Source organism: Odocoileus virginianus, chromosome 23 (assembly GCF_023699985.2).
Source record: "Odocoileus virginianus isolate 20LAN1187 ecotype Illinois chromosome 23, Ovbor_1.2, whole genome shotgun sequence".
Classification (NCBI taxonomy): domain Eukaryota; kingdom Metazoa; phylum Chordata; class Mammalia; order Artiodactyla; family Cervidae; genus Odocoileus; species Odocoileus virginianus.
This window is the reverse complement of record NC_069696.1, coordinates 26,161,680-26,184,228: the sequence shown is the minus strand read 5'-3', so window position 1 is coordinate 26,184,228 and position 22,549 is coordinate 26,161,680. Positions and strand designations below refer to the sequence as shown.

General features: G+C 36.7%; 1 protein-coding gene across 1 annotated transcript in view; it reads right to left on the bottom strand.

Annotated features, from left to right (window-relative positions):
• Positions 1–22,549, bottom strand: part of LOC110122120 (solute carrier organic anion transporter family member 1B3-like) — a 64,145-nt gene that overhangs the window by 875 nt on the left and 40,721 nt on the right. The window contains exons 8-14 of the mRNA XM_020869519.2: positions 20,073–20,318; positions 16,475–16,639; positions 13,705–13,900; positions 9,803–9,968; positions 7,525–7,709; positions 4,810–4,874; positions 938–1,055 (exon numbers count right to left, since the gene is read on the bottom strand). Coding sequence (XP_020725178.2) covers positions 938–1,055; positions 4,810–4,874; positions 7,525–7,709; positions 9,803–9,968; positions 13,705–13,900; positions 16,475–16,639; positions 20,073–20,318 — 1,141 coding nt within the window. The remainder of the gene's footprint in view (positions 1–937; positions 1,056–4,809; positions 4,875–7,524; positions 7,710–9,802; positions 9,969–13,704; positions 13,901–16,474; positions 16,640–20,072; positions 20,319–22,549) is intronic.

The window sequence follows — 22,549 nt, the reverse complement described above, 5'->3', positions numbered from 1 at the left end:
CTGAAGAAGCGATTCCAATGACTCTTTTGATAGGAGCAGAAGAAAACTGTGATTATTTTTAAAGGAATGTTGACCCACAGAAGCCAAGGATGGTTCAAGATCTGCCCAAGTGCTATCCATAAAGTAAGGTGTGTTTGGAATGTTTAACTTTCTCAAAGACTGATTAGTTCATGTGTAATGAGAACAGATTATAAAGGAAATGAAGTGACTGTGAGATAATCAAATTGAATTCATTTAGATTGAACCAGGAGCCTATGTTTACCTTATAGGCTTATGGTCCACAAGATCCTTGTAGTCTACTGAAAATTTTTTACAACAACCACATAAAATTACCTAGTATGCATGATTTATTCCTGTGATTTTCAACTGGTCAAACATTAGAATCACCTGAGGGGATTTTAAAACCCTCATTCCCCAGGCCATACCCCCCAGACCAATTAAATAAAAATTGCTGAAGATGGGACACATAAATTAGTATTTTGAGGGGATTCCCTGGTGGTCCAGTGGTTGGGACTCTGTACTTTCACTGCTGAGGGTGTGGGTTCAATCCCTGTTTGAGGAGCTAAGATCCTGGCAAGCTGTGTGGTGCGGCCAGGGGAAAAAAAAAAAAAAAAGAAATAAGCATTTTTAAAAGTTCCTCAGGTGATTGTAATGAGCAAGAAAAATTGATGACCACTGACCTGGTAGGTTAGGAAGCTCTTGTCTCATAATGTTGTTAACTAAATGTTGACATACTTTATGCAAAAGATACTTTGAATAGTTATTAGGTTTAAATGAAGGTGAATAGAATCAATTTTATAACTTTGGGCTATTTATAAAGTTTATTAAATGGTGGCTATAACTATTAATACTGTTACTACACTGAAAATGATATCTCATTCTTTAGGAATTAACAGAGTCAAAGGAAAATTAATGAAGTACATTTATGACAACTTACCCATATAACGAGGAATTATATATCCTGCAAGCCCCTTGCTTCCCATGGTTGTTGATGGACCACTTCATACAAGCTCTATCAATCAGAGCCCCAAAATATATAGGAGCTGGAATTCCTCCTGTAACATCAGATGAGAAGATGTCAATGGAGGAGAATGTTTCAAATGAAACAGTGACATTCCACATTGATACATTTTGGATTCTGTAAAGGTTGAAAATTTTGGAGGACTCATCCATTGATTTGGTTTAACTCTACTTAAGAATCAAGATTACTGGGACTTTCCTGGTGTTCCAGTGTTTAGGACTTCGCCTTGCAATGCAATGTGTGAGGGTTTGATCCCTAATCAGGGAGCTAAGATTTCACATGCATTGTGGTCAAAAACTAAAACATAAAGTAGGAGAGATATTGTAACAAATTCAATAAAGACTTACAAAAAAGCATAGTTATTTTTTTAAAAAAAGATTCAAAATTATTAGGAATCTCCAAAGCTCAAATCACATACAATAGCATCTTTCATCTACCTTTACCATGCCAACACACATAGGGAAAAAACGAGATTACATGTCTTTACATTGTTCTTCTTATAATACCAATTAACTTAAGCCTGGTTGGCAAAAAGCAGAAAACTGTCAGTAAAACACAGAGGTTATGTTGGTCATATGTAATTTTTTTCTTAGGCAAGGGCAGCTGAAATAGAAGGAGTAGAGATATAACTTCACAGGGAAAGCAAAAAATTCTGCTCAAATGCAAAGACAGATGCTGCAAAGACAGAAGATTTTCAACTCAATTTTTAAGCAAAATTTAAGGTGAATGCCAGGTTTTACTGGTGGATCAGTGATAAAGAATGCACCTGCCAATGAAGGAGATGCAGTTTCAATCCCTGGGTCTAGAAGATCTCCTGGAGAAGGACATGGCAACCCACTCCCATATTCTTGCCTGGGAAATCCCATGGACAGAGAAGCCTGGCAGGCTACAGTCCATGGGATCACGAAAGGGTTGGATATGACTTTGCAACTAAACAGCAAACAACAACAAGGCTCCTGGCTGTGCTTGCCTCAGGGCTCCACTCTCATCATCTTGGAGTCATTAGAGTCCACAATCATGCATTTTCCCCTCTATTGATTGTGTTCATTTTTAATACCTCTTGAAGCAGCCTGGGCTGTCCAAATTACAGGCTCTGGTGCTGAATTTTGTTTCTGTTAATGTTCTGATCATCATGATGTCGAGGTCTTCAGTGGTCTGTTACCTAACCGAGTTTTCACTTGTAGTGTATGGTCTTGCAGTTTTCAAGGCTTTTCAGGAACACTTTTGTTGTTTTATAGCGAAGTGCCCACTGCTCTTGTTGTTATTGTTTGGTCACTAAGTCATGTCTGACTCTTTTGCAACCCCATGGACTGTAGCCTGCCACGCTCCTCTGTCCATGGGATTTCCCAGGCAAGAGTGGGTTGCCATTTCCTTCTCCAGGGAATCTTTCCAACCCAGGGACTGAATACATGTCTCCTGCTTGGCAGGCAGATTCTTTACCACTGAGCCACCTGTGAAGTCCATCTACCCTTACTGCTATTTTAAAAAACTCTGAGATTGACTCCTACTTCTAAGCAGTGGTAATGTGACCAAAAGTTTAGAGATATGCCGAATTTCAACTTCTATATTGTTACATAAAAATGATAGTGATTCATAGTTTACACTTTTGGAAATCCCATTTACTTATGAAGTGAAGTGAAGTGAATGTCACTCAGTCGTGTCTGACTCTTTGTGACCCCATGGTCTATAGAGTCCATGGAATTTTCCATGCCAGGATACTGGAGTGGGGAGTCTTTCCCTTCTCCAGGGGATCTTCCCAACCCAGGGTTCGAACCCAGATCCCCTGCATTGCAGGCAGATTCTTTATCAACTGAGCCAGAAGGGAAGCACATTTACTTATAGTCAGTCTCAATTTGAGACTTAGAATGAGAAACCTCAGAATGTCAAGGAACTGGTGTCTGAGACAAAGATACCTGATGAAAATTGGTACTGAGAAACCAGGATTAGGAATTCTCAGGTTTTCACAAATCAAAGCCATCCTTTGTAAAATGAAAAATCAGTTCAATTCAGTTGCTCAGTCATGTCTGATTCTTTGCGATCCTATAGACTGCTGCACACCAGTCCTCCCTGCCCATCACCAACTCCCAGAGTTTACTCAAACTAATGACCATTGAGTTGGTGATACCATCCAATCATCTCATCCTCTGTCGTCCCCTCCTCCTCCTGCCTTCAATCTTTCCCAGCATCAGGGTCTTTTCCAATGAGTCAATTCTTCTCATCAGGTGGCCAAAGTATTGGAATTTCAGCTTCAACATCAGTCCTTCCAATGAACACCCAGGACTGATCTCCTTTAGGACGGGCTGGTTGGATCTCCTTGCAGACCAAGAGATTCTCAAGAGGCTTCTCCAACACCACATTTCAAAAGCATAATTTCTTCGGCACTCAGCTTTCTTTATAGTCCAACTCTCACATCCATACATGACTACTGGAAAAAATATAGCCTTGACTAGATGGAAGTTTGTTGACAAATTAATGTCTCTGCTTTTAAACATGCTGTCTAGGTTGGTCATAACTTTTCTTCCAAGGAGCAAGTGTCTTTTAATTTCATGGCTGCAGTCACCATCTGCAGTGATTTTGGAGCCCCCCAAAATAAAGTCTGTCACTGTTTCTACTGTTTCCTCATCTATTTGCCATGAAATGATGGGACCAGATGCCATGATCTTAGTTTTCTGAATGTTGAATTTTAAGCCAACTTTTCCACTCTCCTCTTTGATTTTCATCAAGAGGCTCTTCACTTTCTGCCACTTTCTGCCATAAGGGTGGTGTCATCTGCATATCTGAGGTTATTGATATTTCTCCCTGCAGTCTTGATTCCAGCTTGTGCTTCATCTAGCCCAGCGTTTCTCATGATGTACTCTGCATAGAAGTTAAATAAGCAGGGTGACAGTGTACAGCCTTGACGTACTCCTTTCCCTATTTGGAACCAGTCTGTTGTTTCATGTCCAGTTCTAATGGTTGCTTCCTGACCTGCATACAGATTTCTCAAGAGGCAGGTCAGGTGGTTGGTATTCCCATCTCTTTAAGAAAAATATATGCCAACAATTTATTTTTCCAATTTAATAAAGTCACAGAATCTTTCTGGGTCTGATGTACACCCTGGAGTTGTTTTGGAGATATCATAACTGCTCCAAAAGGGAAAAGCAGAATCTTCAGAGTTGGTTTTGGGACATAAGTCTGCCTTCTCTCCAGATTGCTGGCTTTTTTGATTAAAGCAACTTTCCTTTCTATCAACACTTGCCTCTGGAGTTTTGACTGGAGTATTGACTTTTAAGCAGGCAGCAGCCAAACCTGAGTTCAGTTAACACCCATTCCCTTTTGCATTTTACATTTCTAATAAAGGTTAGCAGCTTCTGCTTTGCAGAACTAGTCAGTGGGACTGTGAAAGTCTGCATTTGTTGTTTGGCACGATCTGTGGGCCTTTGGAGCTGTTTTGAACATTAAGCCCCTCAGTATATAAGGATAGCCCTCCACTCTGCATATGGGAAGAAATATCCCTACATCTTAAGTTAAAAATCTTTGGAGACCACTGATTCTTGTTTTAGAAAGAATATAATACAAGTGCAATGATGCCTTATTCTTACAGATTGATTTTTACATAGAATTGACAATCGAATTTTCTTTTAGGTCATTTAGTTCTCCTTTATCTCATTATTTTTCATTTACCACAAAGATACAAATAATTTTTACTTATACCTTTAAAAAACTTTCTTACAATTAGAAATCTATTACATTTACTCTTTGACATGAAAAATTGTATCTGAAATTTAGCATCTACATATTTATCATACCTAGTGTTCGAATAGTTAGTGAATGGAAACCCATGGCAAGTGATTTCAGTTCAGGTTCAACATTTCTGAAATAAGATAAAGGTAAAGAATCATTAAACATCCTTACAATACCAAACTGAGTTAATATCAAAGCATTTTTCAGTATTATTCTTTATGACTGAATGAAAACCCTCAAGTGAAGCATTGACATTATTTAATTATATTTTCAGTTGTTTTAGAAGGCAAACATCTGAATGGCATTAATAGTTATTACTCCTTTACTTATTCAATGTGTTACAAGTTTAAGACAGTTTTACAAACATTTTCATGCTTTATCTTTAGGAAATCCTGAGATAGCGGTTGAAATAGAATTTATGGTATCTATGAAGACAATAATTTCATGTAATCTATTTAGTTGACATAGGCCAAATGAGAAAGCAAATATGTTTATGTAGGTTTTCAGACCGAGTAGAATTCTTTTTTGTACCTTCTTTCTATCATTGCTGTTAACAGAAAAGTTAACTAATATGTTTCATAAACAACAAAATATAACCAGGAAGATCAAAAAAGTTATCTATATTCTCGTGTCTAGTGTATTTGAATGTCATTTGAAAGGTAGTAAGTACATATTTATCCTTTCTTAAAAATTAACTCAGTCTTGCCTTTAGAAAGTTCTTTCCACAATTTCATTTTTCTATGTTCAGTTAGCTAATGACATGACCATCTCTGATACAGTGAGGGACTAAGGCTCAAAAATTCTGTTTTTACCGAAATATTGATTTAACTGATACAAAGGCTTATTTTTTTTTGGTTTGAATGACTATATTTATTCAGAGATAAACTTTGTCATTTAACAAACCTTTGCCAAGTTCCTCTTACGAGATTCTATGCTAGTCTTTGTTCTTGATAAGAAAACGATAAATCATGTTTCATAGTAACTAGATGCCTTTGTTATTGTTTAGTCACTAAACAATGTGTCTAACACTTTGCAACTCCATTGACTGTAGCCCACCAGGCTTCTCTGACATGAGATTTCCCAGGCAAGAATACTGGAGTGGGTTACCATTTCCTTCACCAGGGGATTTTCCAGACCCAGGGACTGAATCCATATCTCCTGCATTGGCAGGTGGGTTCGTTACCACTGAGCCACCAGTGAAGTCCAACTAGATGCCTTTGATAAGTCATTTAGCCTCTCTTAGCCGTAGTTTCCTTATTTTCTTAGTAGACTTATCTTGTATGTTTTGAGGATCCAATATAGTGAGCTAGCCCTCCAAACCTCCATTTTCTTTACACAAAATTGTCTGTTAAGTCTTTTAGGAGTGCTACTGTTAAGTGAGATTCTCAAAAGTATCCAAGAAAGCTTATAAAAATAGACAATAAAAAAATTAAATTAAGCATAACATAATAAAAATTAAACACAGCAGAGTTATTCATTAAAAGAGAAAATGAATTGAAAGGGGTTTTCATCTGCTTTTTCAAAAGACAGGGACACTTCCAACTAGCTGAACTGAGGACTCACAACAATGTACTTGAGGGCAGTGAAGTCATGCTAGCATGAAGAGGATGTCATGCTAGTCAAGGAGGTGGTTTCTTTCCTGAGGACATAGTCATGAGGGAACCAGCCGTGACAGTTAACTAGTGCATTTAGCTGTCTCTCATGAATATCAGAATTTTTAAAAAGGGCTTTTGGAAAGAGAGAGAATGCAGTTTGCCTTTGGCTGAGCTCTCTGTAACAAGTGCCTGAAGAGTTACTTTTCATTGCTGTTGATTTTGTAAAGGGTGCTTTTGGCATGCATGCCGGATACAATAGAGGCAAAATTGAGATATTTGTTATCAACTTGTATTTTTACCCAAGGAGTGGGATAGTGGGCAGGAGAGTTGAGGGGACTTGGAGCCCCCTTCCTGCAAGGGGGCTTGAAATCTTAGACAGCTCAGTGGAAATGATATATTTATGTGTTACAGTCTCACACACACACACACACACATAATGATCACAGACACTCCTACATCCACATGCACACACACTCACAGACCCCAATGCTCACACTTACATACATGATCTCATGCATACACACATCATTATCACGTAAAATATTGTTCACTGCAGTGTGAGTCCTACATCAATCTGTATGGGAACAGGTACTTTAGGTATTTTATTCACCGTGAATTATTCTTCACCAAATGTGGTTTAAATATTTGCCTATTCAATGAAGAAAGGAATCAATTCTGCTCATATGTGTTTCTTTTCTCTATGGTGGTATTGCAGAGACTAGGTCAAAAGCCATTCTTTTGGCTAGGATTAAAAACTTTGGAATATCATAGACTGTTTATATTAGTTTGTCTGTCTGGTTCCCAAATTTTTAAAGAAGAAATGAATAGGTGATTCACTCTGAGAGGCATCTTAAAATGAAAATTAGAAGTTCTTTTAGAATCACAACAGGATTCTTCCACATTGAGGCAATTGTCAATCAGTCTCTGTCTTAAAATTCTTATTAAGAGAATAAATTTTGTAGTGGAGATCAAATTTTGTAGATTTTGTAGTGGAAGAATCCAAGGCAAAATTATTAATAATTATGGCAGTGAAGTATCACAGTAATTCTAAGAAAATACACTCAGAAAATTTAAATGTTACAAAATCTGAATTTGGTTTCCAAATATATTATGGAAAAATATGTATATTATTAGGTATGTTTATAAGCTAATATACATAAAACCCCTTTTAAAAGATGTACTCACTTAAAAATCAGCATGATAGTTGAGGTGCTTCCCAGTGAAGCAGAAAAAAGGATAAGTATTTGCGCTACTGTGTAAATATAAAATTTTCTCTTACAGTCATCACTTTTCGGACATTCACCCAACTTCATCGAGTTATTTTTGCTCTGGAAACCATTTTCTTCCACACAACTACAGTTATGAAACACCTAAAAATAGTTTTTGAAATATTACAGAATATATTTGTAAAATATGACTGGGCTATAAATATATTCCATTATATTTAAAGACATCTCACTCACTTAAGTTAAAATATTTACAGTTTTAAAGAAAAAATTCTAACAATGTGAAGTATTGAAAGACATAATAGTTTTCTGGATTCCTTTCTAGATAAAAAAAAATTTTATTAACTTTTCAGTCGTCCCTAAATTAAAAATTAGGAAACAGTAGAAAAAAGTAATGTCTAGAACTCTGTAAATAATTTTCTCATTAATACGAAATTTTATAATATTTTTCTACTACTCACTTTTATTTTCTATAGCATACTTACTCTCTTTAACAATTTCTATGATGTGGGACAACCCCTGGGTAGGAACTGTCTAGGGAATCCAGAAAATATAGTAGTTTTGGAGAGGTCAAACCCAGGACTAAGTCCACCCACTAGAATGGAGCAGAGTTCAGGCAAAAGGAACCAGGCAGAGATGCTAGAATTATGCTTTGGCCAGCAAACACACCATTCGATTGCATAATGACAGATTCTAGGATAAATAATGCCATTACCCAAGAGGTTCAGCACAGCAAAATACCCTAAAAGTTAGGGCTCAGCAGGAGAAAATTTAGGAACAAATGATTTTTAGACTTACTTTAGCAGGCAATTTATGTAGCTAGATGGCCTTAATAAATTCTTTTCTGAGTCTAAGCTAAATGAAAGTTTAAGGGAAGTTTGAACCCGTTAATGCCAAAGACAAAATATTGAGGGAGGAACTGAGGAAGAATTTGAGTTGATACTTATTTGATGACCGAGTTTTACCTTTTTACTAAGTATAATATGGAGAAGCTCTTTATATAGCAAGCCTAGTGGTCAATAAAACCAAACTTAGGTACAAAGAACATTATTTTGAGTGATTAAGAAGGGATGACATATTACTAAGAATTTGGTAAAAGAACTCCCCAGTGGTCCCCAAATGATAAAATCATTGCTAGTTTTAAGATATTTCCATAGTAGACAGAGCTCTCTTTAGGATTCTATCATCATGTGGCTTCCAGCCCTTCACTCATGGACATGGTGGAACAATATATTAAAAGGGGAACTCTTAGTGAAAGGCACTATAGCCATAAATATGAGATGTGGTTTTTAAAGTATAGTCTTTGGGGAATTTTTGTGCAAATTTATGTTTCATCTTCAAAGAATCTAGGTTCTTCAAAGTTCTTGGTGCCATTCATTAATGCAATTAGCATGAATATGAACAAGAAAAATGATGGGAAAATGTTTGAAAAGCAAAGACAGAAGGATGTGGTAGAGAGCAATGATCATATTGAATGATATTGCTAACACTGGTGATAGGAAAAGGGCCCAGGAAATGAGATATTCAGTGGATTGGAAGTGGAATGGATAACACCATGGGTGATGCCCAGCTGTTGGAAGTTACCTAGAGGATTGGGAAGAACTCATAAATTGTATGGAAGGGGATATTTTTAGTGAAGAAGGCAGTGGCATTCCTACGGGAGTTGTTAGCAATAGGTAAACAGAGTATTGTTACCTTGGATAGGAGAAGTGCCAGCTTTGGAAAAAAAATCAAAATTAGAAGTCAAAAATTGGACAGTCAAGTGAGCAAGAAGCCTTAATCAATTTCTTGGGAAGTCAAAGGATATTGAGCTTAGAGATAAGGTCGCTAGAATCTATCTGCAAGACCACACATAAATGGCTGTTTATCTAGGTTGACAAGGGATTGGCTCAAGACTTCCACTTGGTATCTGAAGAGTAGCGCATCTCCAACCTAATGGAAATCATATCCTTTAGTCAAATGATGTGCTTCCTAAAGATCTAAGTGTTCTTAAATTTCAAAAGGCCATAGTCTTATAAACGCAAGAAGAAAAAGTGGGAGTAACCTTCTGAAAATTCAAGCCACTTTGTTTACATATTATGGCCATCACAATGACAAGCAATAACGGGAATCTTTTTCTATCTCTTTACTGGGGACCTTAGTTGTAAAAAGATTTGACATGTCATTATCAAAGTTTGGTAAGTTATATCAAATCTGCAACTTTGATTAAAGAGAAGAAAGTAAAAACTAATACTCACAATAGACTTTTTGCTGCCACTTGAAGACGTACATCCTGCTAAACAGGGTGATATGTAAGTTATTCCATTGCTCCCACAGAGTGGTTCCCATTGAGTTGGATCACAATTGCAGTCTGAGTTGCAATAAGAAAGTGGTACATTTAGATGTGATGCCACTGGAGTATTTCTGGAAATATATGATAGACATGTATCAGAGAGAGAAGAAAAAGGGGAAGGAGGAAAAAAAGATGAGGAGGAGAAAAAGAGAAGGAAAGGGAAAGGAAGAGAGAGAGGAAGAGGTAAGGAGGAATAATGGAAAGTGTTGTCTTTAAATCAGAGAAATCTTGCTTTTGCTTTCCCAAAATGACAAGAGTTTATTTTTGGTGCTTATTGACTTTTTCACCTTTTATGGCTACCCAGACACTATTTATTATGTAGAAAAACTAAAACATAAAAAAGAGACCAAAGAGGGTAGGTTTTACGAGGCTATTAAAAATTACTAAAAAAATCACTTTATTTTTCTGAAAATAATTCTGTTCAGTAGGGGCATGGCATTAGGCTAAGGTTCTTCCCAGCTCACTGTAAAGTCCCATGAATCTGTGAATATTACTCAATTAGTTTGAATTTTAAAATCTATACTTTACAGAAGAAAAGAATTCAACATGGACAAAGGAGAATACTTAAGAATCAATTTTTTAAAATCAAGAGCAATATAATCAATTGAGAGAGACTAGAAAAGCTTCATAAGGAACTACAACAAATTTTATAATAATTTACTGTAAAACATAGTTGTGCTTATGAAATATAATCTTATGGCTATATTTATAAAACAAACTATTTGCACAATTAACTTTCTGACTACAGATTTTTTTGAAAAATTCTTGTTTTTGGTAAAAATCTTAATGAATTAGCTTTGAATGAGAAAATAATTTTCACAAAGAAAGAAAGAAGTAGACTCAGAAATTCTGTAATCAATAATTTTACTAAAAGCATCTAATATCTAATCCTACTTGGAGACATATAACAGATGGGGAGTAATTTAGCATAATGATTAATAACCTAGTCCAGACATTGCAATTAGACAGTCCTGTGTTCCCATTATGTCTGCCACCTCCTAACAATGTGACTTCACTTTCTAAAATCAGTTTTGCCATTTCTAAGTCATAAATCCACATAGAAATTTGTTTTGGAAAAGTATTAGTTTAACTGTTCTCAAACTTTCTGTTCTCAGCAGTATTTTCATTCTTGAAAAGTATTGAGGATCCTAAAGGTTTTTTCTTCAAGTGTGTTCTATTTAGTGATATATATATATGTATCACATATATATACACTACTAGAGATTAACTGCAGTAAAAAATTAATACATGAGAATGCACAAGTGCACACATCTTTAGCCATCAGACTGATATTATTATCACATATCTTGTAGCCTTAGAAAATATCACTATACAAGCACTGGCAACTTGGTCCAGCACTCTGTAATATCCTAAACAGGAAAAGAATTTTGAAAAGAATAAATACAAATGTATGTGTGTCTGAATCACTTTGATATACACCTGAAACTAACACAACTAACTAATACATGATTGTTAATCACCTATACTCCAATATAAGATAAAAATTAAAACAGAAAACACCACTAGATATTCATGAGAAAATGAAAAAAGCAAACACTATCTTGTATTAGTATGAAAATAGTTCAGAATTTGTTGGCCTTCTGATAAAGTCTATAGGTTCTCAGACCACATTCTGAGAAAAGTGAAAGTGAAGTCTCTCAGTCGTCTCTAACTCTTTGCGACCCCATGGACTGTAGCCTACCAGGCTCCTCCGTCCATGGGATTTTCCAGGCAAGAGTACTGGAGTGGGGTGCCATTGCCTTCTCCAGAGTATCTTCCCGACTCAGGGATCAAACCCAGGTCTCCTGCATTGTAAGCGGGACGCCTTACCGTCTGAGCTACCACCTCTGCATTGTCACACTTTAAAAATGCACCCCAGTGACTAGCACTTCATAAATGCTGCATATATACATTCTGTTAATAGTCATCACGAGACAATGAGTTTCATGAGGGTGCTGGTATATCCTGTAAATCTTCTTGACCTTTAAGGAGGCACTTAGTGCAATTTTACCGAATTAAAAATCACACAGAAGTCTAGCTGCCTTCTTTGACTAGATAGCACTGTTACTGAACTGTTTTCAGGGAATTGACTTTAGGTTAAAACCTATATGCTTGTGATGTGTGAAGTAGCACCATTCTGGAGTCACTGATTGGTTTCAAACGAGTCAAAGTTTCTCCAGGTCTCAACTAGAAAAGGAAGAGGATATAAGAGGGTTGGGTTGTGTAATCTCCAGGGTTCTTTCCCCCCTAAAGTTCAATGCTCTAGGTACTCTGTGTTTTGATTTACCAGAGTGAGTGATAGTCGATAGGAATATTCAACAACAAAGAGGATGAGGACAGAGTGGGGAGATAATTCAAGATTAAGTTGGCAAGCCTCCAAGAATAAGATGATGTTAAGTGAATGTGGGAAGGTTCAAATGGACACCTTTTAAGATCCAGAGTTTAAAAGCTCAAAGCCAACAATAAGCAGTGCTAAGAGCCATGGTTACTAAACTGTGATCCAGGGATCTTTACTTGTTACTTGGTGTGAACTTGCCTAAGCCAAAATTGTTGGTTATATTCAGGAGATGACAATAAATCTTCATAGAATCAGAAAGTACATTGATAGAGGCCAGAGGTTTGGGGTGGAGGGCATGGGGAGAGGCAATGGGGAATTAGCATTTAATGGGGACAGAGTTTCAGTTTAGGAAGGTTAAAAATTCAGGAGATGGCTTTTGGTGAGATTTGTACAGCAATATGAATGTACTTAGTAGGCACTGAACTGTACAGCTAAATATGGTTAAAATAGTGTGTTTTACACCATGTGATGTTTACCACAATAAACAAACAAAGAAAGCTGCACAAAGAAGTGTGCCCTTGATTTGGGGTAGAGGCCATAGTCCTGGTGGCTGAGATGGTAAAGAATCTACCTTCAAATCAGGAGACCCAGGTTTGATCCCTGGGTTGGGAAGATCCCTTGGAGAATGGAATGGCAACCCACTCCAGTGTTCTTGCTTGGAAAATTCCATGGACAGAGGAACCTGGTGGGCTAGAGTTCATGGGGTCACAAAGAGTTGGACACAGCTAACACTTCCACTTTTCATTGTAGTACTAGGTATACTGCACAATGTGTGATAATAATGAAAAGTAGAAATTTTATAGGCCTAATATGCTATTATATGTAAAGAATATCAATTCTAGTGCTAATAAAGATAATACCAGAAAACATAATAGGTGTACAGAAAAGGAGAACCCAGCACAATGTAAGGGTTTTCTTATAAAGATAATTGTTAAACATCAAAATTAACTGCAGATAAAGATTGTTCAGTCAATTTTGGAAAATGTCATTTATGTTTTTCTCATGTGTCAGCCAAGACCATAGTGGTTAGGACTAAGAGTTTTGGAGTCAAAACCTTAAGATTTGAGTCAGAATCATATAATCTGTGTCTCTCTCTAAGTTTTGCTCTTCTTATCTATAAAATAGTGACAAAAGTACCTATCATTCATTGTAAACACTCCATAAGTAATAACTATTACTATTACAGACTATATAGCTTTTCTTTTGTGTATCTATGTTTTAAAGAATTTTATTTTATATTGGAGTACAGTTGATTAACAATGATTGTTATAATTTTTCTTTAAGGAGGGAAAAAAAGGATCTTAGGAAATGAATCTTTTGAGATCTTAAGAAATGTTTTAAGAATTTATAAATTTACATTCCTCTCAGCTTAAAGTTTAGTAAAAATTGGTATCTGCCTTGCTTTTCTTACATTCTCTTACATTAAATAGCTTACATACTGTTCAGTTGATATATTGATATATACAAACCCATCATAGGTCAGGGTTAGTCCAGCAACTGATTTGTTTTCACAGATTAGTGCAAAGTTTATTAGATGAAACAAGAAGGATATCGAATGGGCACAAAGTGCAAATTTGGCAATTCCAACCAAGGTAAATTTGAACTTTTTAACAATAAATCCTCCTGTAAACATTCCAGCTGCCAAAGATGGTATGGTTATGAATCCTAGAAGTAAGAGGAAAAAAATGTAATTATTAATTATATAAATATGGTTATCCCAAAAGTCTTCATGTGTGAAATGCTATCTATCAACCAAATTAATCCAATCTTATTACTTCTTAAACAGAAGACTGACAGTCTAGGATGGAAGTAGAGGACTAGTTCACCATGTGGAAGAGACAAAAATAATTTCTCCCTGCCAACACTAACGGTTTAGCTTCCCAGTAGCAAAAGTCAGTGACTGAGAATATTTGTATATCTGAACATATTGTTTCTATAATGTACTTTTTGTTCTCTCCCCGGAAAACTACAACAAAGTATCGTCTTCCTGACTCTGAGACTTTTATCCTATCACCTAAATCCTATATATTTCTTTAAACGAGGACATATTTCTTTAAAATGAGGATTTCCTATCCTTAAAAACTTACTATAAAATTTCTCAGTACTTTAGATTTGAATACTTAATTAATATCTCTTCTTTATTCATCTAAACACACATATGCCCTGAGGTGATAAACAGGCCTATATGTGATATCACGAATAACTGATTCCCCTTGTAACTTTCATTTCATAGTCCTGCATGATTTGTTAAAGATGAAGATTCTCCTAACAAAAAAATTAGGCTGAGAACCTTATTAGGAGTTAAATTTATAGTTTTAAGTTATCCAAAATTACTGCAGATGGTGATTGCAGCCATGAAATTAAAACACACTTACTCCTTGGAAGGAAAGTTATGACCCAACTAGACAGCATATTAAAAAGAAGAGACATTACTTTGCCAACAAAGGTCCATCTAGTCAAGGCTATGGTTTTTCCAGTAGTCATGTATGGGTGTGAGAGTTGGACTATAAAGAAAGCTGAGCACAGAAGAACTGATGCTTTGAACTGTGGTGTTGCAGAAGACTCTTGAGAGTCCCTTGGACAGCAAGGAGATCCAACCAGTCCATCCTAAAGGAGATCAGTCCTGGGTGTTCATTGGAAGGACTGATGTTGAAGCTGAAACTCCAGTACTTTGGCCACCTCATGCAAAGAGCTGATTCATTGGAAAAGACCCTGATGCTGAGAAAGATTGAAGGCAGGAGGAGAAGTGGACGACAGAGGATGAGATGGTTGGATGGCATCACTGACTTGATGGACATGAGTTTGAGTGAACTCCAGAAGTTGGTGATGGACAGGGAGGCCTGGCATGCTGTGGTTCATGGGGTTGCAAAGAGTCCTGGCAAGCTGTGGTTCATGGGGTTGCAAAGAGTCGGACATGACTGAGCAACTGAACTGAACTGAACTGAACTGAAGTTCGATAAGAACATCATAAACAATTATTTTCTTGTTTACTTATGACCTGTTTATATACCTCTTGATAAATCTAGCTTTAACTTATCAAACATTAAGTTTCTACAAAGAGCTGGGCTCTATACTGGGTATTCTGCTCTTCAGAATCTTATATTGGGGGTGTTGCTCTTTTAGTCACTAAGTTGTGTCCTACTCTTACAGCCCCATGAACTGTAGCTCACCAGGCTCCTCTGGGATTTTCCAAGCAAGAATATAGGAGTGGATTGCCATTTCCTTCTCCAGGGGATCTTCCTGACCCAGGGATCGAACCTGTGTCTTCTGCATTGGCAAGTAGATTCTTTCCTGCTGAGCCACCAGCAAAGACTATACTGTGGGTAGGGAAAGAATAATATGAGGAAACCTTTCCTTCATAAACAAGCCTTCATGTATCATTGGAAATAGATACTGTAGCTCCCCACCCCCCAAAAAAACCTCTCTAAAATATGATATTTTTGGTTTGAATTATGTAGATATCAATGATGTGTTTACACTGATTTTTCTTTTGGAAACAACAATGCCCTATTTTTTATAAGTATTTGGGTCCTAATTCAAAGTTCATGAATGATGGGAGTATAATAGTCACATTATGAAAGGATTTGCCTCATGATCTCAGCACTAGATTGTAAGATCCAGTTATACAGATATTATAGCTACATGTATATTCACGTTCACATGTCACTTTTCCTTCAGGAATTCATCTCCTCCAAAATTACTTGAAGGCTTTGCTGGTGGCTCAGTGGTAAAGCATCCACCTGCCAATGCAGGAGATAGAGGCTCAAGCCCTGGCCCAGGAAAATTCCACAATGCATGGAACAACTACGCCCCTGGCCCCACAACTATTGAGCCTGTGCTCTAGAACCCGGGAGCCACAGCTACTGATCCTGTGAGCTGCAACTACTGAATCCTGTCTCCATAGAGCCTGTGCTCCACAACAAGAGAAGTCACCACGATGAGAAGCCCACACACTGCAATGGAGAGTAGCCCCTGCTCACCACAACTAGAGAAAGTCCTTGCAACAGTGACCCAGCACAGTCAATAAATAAAGGAATGATATCATAACAAATAACATGAGATACAACTTCAAAGGCAGAGCAATGGTAATATCACAAGATGGATGGATCTGATAAAATTTGAAAAAAAGAAAACTGTGTTTCATAAAACAGGAAATTGCCTTCACAACAAAATGTCACTCGGAACTCCTTTCCTCAGTAGTTTGTCGTTTATAAAGCAAACATAAACAATGGGTCTCACCAAGCAAAATGCTCGTCTCAGATGCTGACTTGCCATACTGCTGTTCAACGTATTTGAAAATGTAAGTAATAGAACCAATATGGCTGCTGGCTTGTAGCAGTGTCAAAAATAATGTTAAAACATACAGGGGATTGGTAAGGATGCTTTTCAAGGACTGGAAGAAACCTATAAAAACATCAAAAGAAAGAAAATATAATGCAGCTTGAAGATACATTAATATCTTAATCCGGTAAATATAATTTATATGACTTAAAATTCCATAAATTTCTAGAACAGAAAGTCAGAGTACTCTACAATTCTACTGTCAGCAGTTTTCCTAAAATATATTACTTCCATTCTTTCCATATGTACATTCATATTTTTAAGAATAAACTAAATAAAATGGAGTATTTATTTTGTTCATTTTATTTCCGAAATGGGATCAAGCATACATGCTGTTTGTTATATCAACTTGCTTATTCACTTCACATTTGGCTAATAGCACTCTACCATACAACTGCATACATGTTAGTTCATTTATTCATTTATTTAACAAATGTTTGGGTTTTGACTGGGTACCAGGTAATATGTTAGGCACTGAAGGAACAAAAGCTAACGAAATGTCTCTTTTTTATTAGCATTTAATAGTATAATTATTATGTTAATAACATAATTATTAAGTAGAAATTTACCTTAAAGATAGTATGAACCCAAAGCTCACAAAAATAGAATACTAAGGTTCAAAAATCATAAAGGTTAATTTAGTACCAGGACTCAAAACTGTTTTTTTCTGGTATATAGTTTCTACCATAAAATACTGCTTCAATAATTCTGGCAGTATTAGCAATCACCTTTATTAAACAGATATTGTGTCTCAAATGACATTATGACACCAGTAGGCAAAAACCCATGCCTACAGACAGGAGTGTAACAAATCCATAATTTCTGTACCTAGCAAGAATTATGTGATTTCAGTCTATGATTACCAGGTTAACCAGCTGCAATGGGAGTTAAAGTGGAAAGAATCACTTAGAAAAACAGTGGGAAGTGTCAAAGTCTAGCAAGACCGAACCAGATATCGTTCTTGAGAGATGGATGGTGTGGACTTTGAAAGGTCTTGTTCTGTAGAACTCTAAAGGTTTCCATTAAACATGGTCAGAATCAAAAGTTCTATCCAACGGTAATTAAGAAATAGCTTCATCTGCTTATAATAATAGAAAAAAGATTAGGGCAAAGGACATAGAACAGGAAAGAAGAAGATGTACAGAAACGTATAGCAGGAATAAATAACATTTAAAATTATTAGGTCAAAATGCTAAACTTTGCTCTTTGGGATTCCCCAATCAGGAAGAACCATTGACTTGTGAGGCATTCTATGTGAGTTGTGATTTTTGATCAAAAGAAATAAGACATATAGGTTCACCAAATCATTGAATTTTTGAGGTGACTGAGAACTTGGACATCATTTGTACTTCTACATAATCATGATCCATTATGTAACCTCAATAACGGATCAATAAACAACTCATGTGACATTAATCTGATAATCTCAGAAAGAAATTGCTCCATTTTTGGTCGATTCTCCATGTTTACAAATTGTTTCTTTAATGAACTGAAAGCTTTATTTCTTTCTAATCAATTAGTCTTATTTCTGTTCAAATTAGATACATACTTTTTCTGACTAAAACTTCTTAGTTATTTCACCTATTCCTAGTAGCACATATGAAGGATCTCTTTGCTATCTTATATTGGTCACTATCTTGCAAACACAGTTGATAATATAGATGATGGTGTTGGAGAAGACTCTTGAGAGTCCCTTGGACTGCAAGGAGATCCAACCAGTCCATCCTAAAGGAGATCAGTCCTGGGTGTTCTTTGGAAGGACTGATGCTGAAGCTGAAACTCCAATACTTTGGCCACCTCATGTGAAAAGTTGACTCATTGGAAAAGACCCTGATGCTGGGAGGGGTTGGGGCAGGAGGAGAAGGGGACGACAGAGGATGAGATGGCTGGATGGCATCACCGACTCAATGGGCATGAGTTTGAGTAAACTCCGGAAGTTGGTGACGGACAGGGAGGCCTGGCGTGCTGCGATTCATGGGATCGCAAATAGTCGGACACGACTGAACAACTGAACTGAACTGAACTGAACTGAACAATTGTTCTAATTTTGTATTTTCATTATCCTCTCCATTCTTTTTGGGCTTCCAGTCAACCATGTTCATTACAGGTTTAAATAATCAACTACTTTTAATGGATTTAATTTGCTGCAGTATGAAAATAGTATAAATTGGATGAAAATTCAATGGGATGCTATTTTTAGTTAATTTCAAAAACCTCCCCAGTGATGTGCTGGTAAACGTTTAACAACTGATTCTTGGGAGCACAGTGCCTGATTTGGGTATTTCCCAATTTTGGTAATAAGTGGTGGTAACTTCTCCTATTTGGCCAATTTCAAGTTACCAATGTAGTTGAAAAATTAAATCTCTCATGAGCCCATACAAGTAACACCACTGCTTTCAGATTCGAGAGGTGGAGAGGAGAAAGTAACAATAAAAGGAGAAGGTGGAAGAACTGATGGGAGGGAGAACTTGGGCTACACCAACAGTCTCTAATGTCACTTCAGTTTTAACTTGAAAGGTTGCCAAGGGTTCAGGTGTTGTTCTGCTTTGACCCTTACTGCTCCACCATTGCTGTGTGATCTGAAAACTGCACTGTCAACATCTCTTTGTTTTAACCATCTTGCTCTGACTGCTGCTGTATCAATCACAGATTAGCGCTCCTAAATTGTTCTCTATTCGTCTTTGGCAGCTTATGTTGGAAAGGAAAGTCACTATCCTCTTCTATGGGGGATTCTTATTCATATGACTGACTCCAGTACTCTTCATTACTACTCTTGTTTCTACTTCATTTTTGAATATTTAGGTAAGCAATTTTTTCTATATAAGTGCCAAGAAGGCAATCTTACTCTAATTATCTAGAAAGAAACTTGATCTGATTTCCTTCTGCATGCTCCATGTCTCCACCTAAGTATAATTAAGTTACCCAGTTTATAGGCACTCAGAATTCCTTATATAGGCACTACATGGCTGTTGTCTATATACTTCTTGTTACAACCTCACTGTATTGTAAACACTTGAAAAGCAGAGGCAATATTCTATTATGAGGGCATAATATGATTCCTGGTACCATTTGTGAAGCGAAAGAAAGGAAGGAAGGGAGGGAAATAAAGAAGGGAAAGAAGGAAAAGAGAGAGAAAGGAAGGAAGCGAGAGAGAAAGCAAGAAAGAAAAAGAGAGAGAGTCCTTTTAACTCATAATTTGTACTATATAATTTGGAAATGACTATATACTCTTTGGTTTACTAATAACAGATAGTTTTTTAACCTTTAACTGGTTTCTCCCTGCTAAAGACCACAGCCTAATCCTCTTCTCTACAGAGCTGATATGTGTTCAGAAAATATTATGAAGTTTAGTAGGAATCTTAGAAGAATAATCCAACCAAATTTAGTACAGAAGAACACTCACTTTAGATGATTTGAGTATGACATTATTTTGGAATAATCACCTCTCTCACTGGGATTAACAATTCCAAACTGACTATAAATGTGAAATACTTACCAGTTACAGTGTCAGTAACATTTTGCCCAGTCTTGGTCAAACTAGCCATTTGACTCTTTTCTTCATTTTGCATAGGCAAAGATATTGAGGATGCTGAAGCTTTTTTTTCTTTATTTGGTTTATCCAAAGTTTTGGGCAAGAAAAAGAATGGTATGGAAGAAATAATGGATATTAGTCCAGCTGCAAGGAAGCCAAGCCACCAAGCACCAACCCAACGAGAGTCCTGAGGAGTTATTCTGACAGTGCCTGGAATAAAGAATTAGAAGAAGCCAGTCAAAAATCATTTTGAAGTGTAAGAATTTCTGGGAAATAATGGTAATAATTGCTGTTCTTCATAGATGAAGAAAGTAAATGATGTTTCATCCATTCTGAGACAATTTTTTCTCACACATTTTCATTTTTGAAATAAGGGTGAGTCTAGCATTTAATGACATCTTACAGTTGTTGTCTAGGAATCTGTCACGACACTGTTGTCATTGATGGAGCCTGCGTGAACTTGGTGGTTTTTGTGTTGACATGACTGAACAGCTGCCCTTATGGAACGATTAAAGCCTGAAAATTGTTTGAGGGCCAGCTTTGGAATTCTCTGGTGGCTCAGTGGTAAAGAATCCAACTGCCAGGACAGGAGACACAAGAGATGGCAGGTTCTATCCCTGGGTTGGGAAGATCCCCTGGAGTAGAAAATGGCAACCCACTCCAGTATTCCTACCTAGAAAATTTCATGGACACGGGAACTTGGCGGGCCGAAGTCTGTGGGGTCACAGAGTTGGACATGACTGAACATCACAACAATGGCAACATGGAAGGCATGAATCCTCACTGTCTGAAAACTTATATTGGCACCATCTTCTGAGGTCAAGAAATCATCAGCAATGAAACTTATAGCAGTCTGCAAGAAATTCCCAGAGCTAATAGTAAGGTTTCCCCCCACTAGAACCTGCATTTCCAACTCTTCGACAGCACAGAGGATGATAATGGTGAAGATATATACATACTGAAACTCCAAGTTCAAAATCTGAACTCAAAATTTTAGGGAAAATTTAACCATTTTATTTCAATAATATTTTCCCTTAAAGCTGTGTGAGTGATATGTATGTGCTATATTTGTGTGTGTTAGTTACTCAGTTGTGTCCAACTCTTTGCGATCCCATGGACTGTAGCCTGCCAGGCTGATCTGTCCATGGAATTTTTTCAGCCAACAATACTGGAGCGGGTTGCCTTCTCCAGGGGATCTTCCTGACCCAAGGGTCAAACCCGGGTCTCTTGCATTGCAGGCAGATTCTTTACCTTTGAGCACCAGGGAAGCCCATGTGCTATATCTAAACAATTATAAATGAACTGTTTCAGTGAGTAAAAAGCAAACATTCTAATAAGGAAGTACCACACACACAAACACACCATAGAAATCTGAAGCACAAGAATGGTGTTGTTACTCTTTGATGAGAGTAACATCTCTTAGCACGAGAAAACATTGATTTGATATAAAGAAGTAAATTATTCATTCTATTTATTGAAGTGGTTTTAAACTATGCACAGATCTGAGTTTAAAATTGCTTTGCATGTTCATATTATTTCATAATCAGCAACTCTAGTAGACTTTAGAAATGATTGGTAAAATCAGAGACTCCATCTATATGCCAAGTACTTACCATCTGTCAGAAATGTCATTTTGGTAACATTTTTTTGTGCTCTATCCCTGGTCTACACATAAGAACTAGAGATCATAACCTGTCTAGACACAGCCTTCTGAAGTGTTCTCCTTTGCTCACACACTATCATAAAAATTGGAAGATTCTACATGGAAGTCTGGATTTCTAGATTTTTTTAAAAACCAATCAGTAGATTTTGTCAGTGCTGGATCCAGATTTCTGCATGAAAAGAATAGTTTGAGTCTGAGTACTAAATGCATTTTCAAGTGTGTCCAGAGGGTAGCTCACCACCATCAGTTCTTACAAGTTTAACCATCATACTTAACACTCTTTATTCACTTGTTATCTAATTGGCTCCGTTGGCATTGGAGCTTGCCAATGTGTACTTCATAATATGTTTACATCACACTCATGACTAACTAAGAGAAGATGTAATTAAGTCTTGATATTTAGTGGTAGAAATGGGATTACCATATATCTAAAACACTATGAGTAGTAATTTCTGACTACAGAAAAGAGGCTACAAAACTATCATTCCAAAGATTTTAATAATCATTTATTTCTAGGTCCCTGGTGGTAAAAGAAATGATGAACCTGGAAGTGAATGAATAGAAACATAGAATATGTTTCACACATCCAAAATAGAAGACATAACATATTCCATCAGGTCCACATTTTAGCTTTATATTAAAATACTTGCAAGATTGTGGTTATTACTGGACTTCTGTGAAGTCTACTCTATGTAGACCTGGTGCAATAGAAAATCTGATTTGCTTATTTCCAAATGCTAATTACTTATTATATGTCAATACAGACACTATATTATTA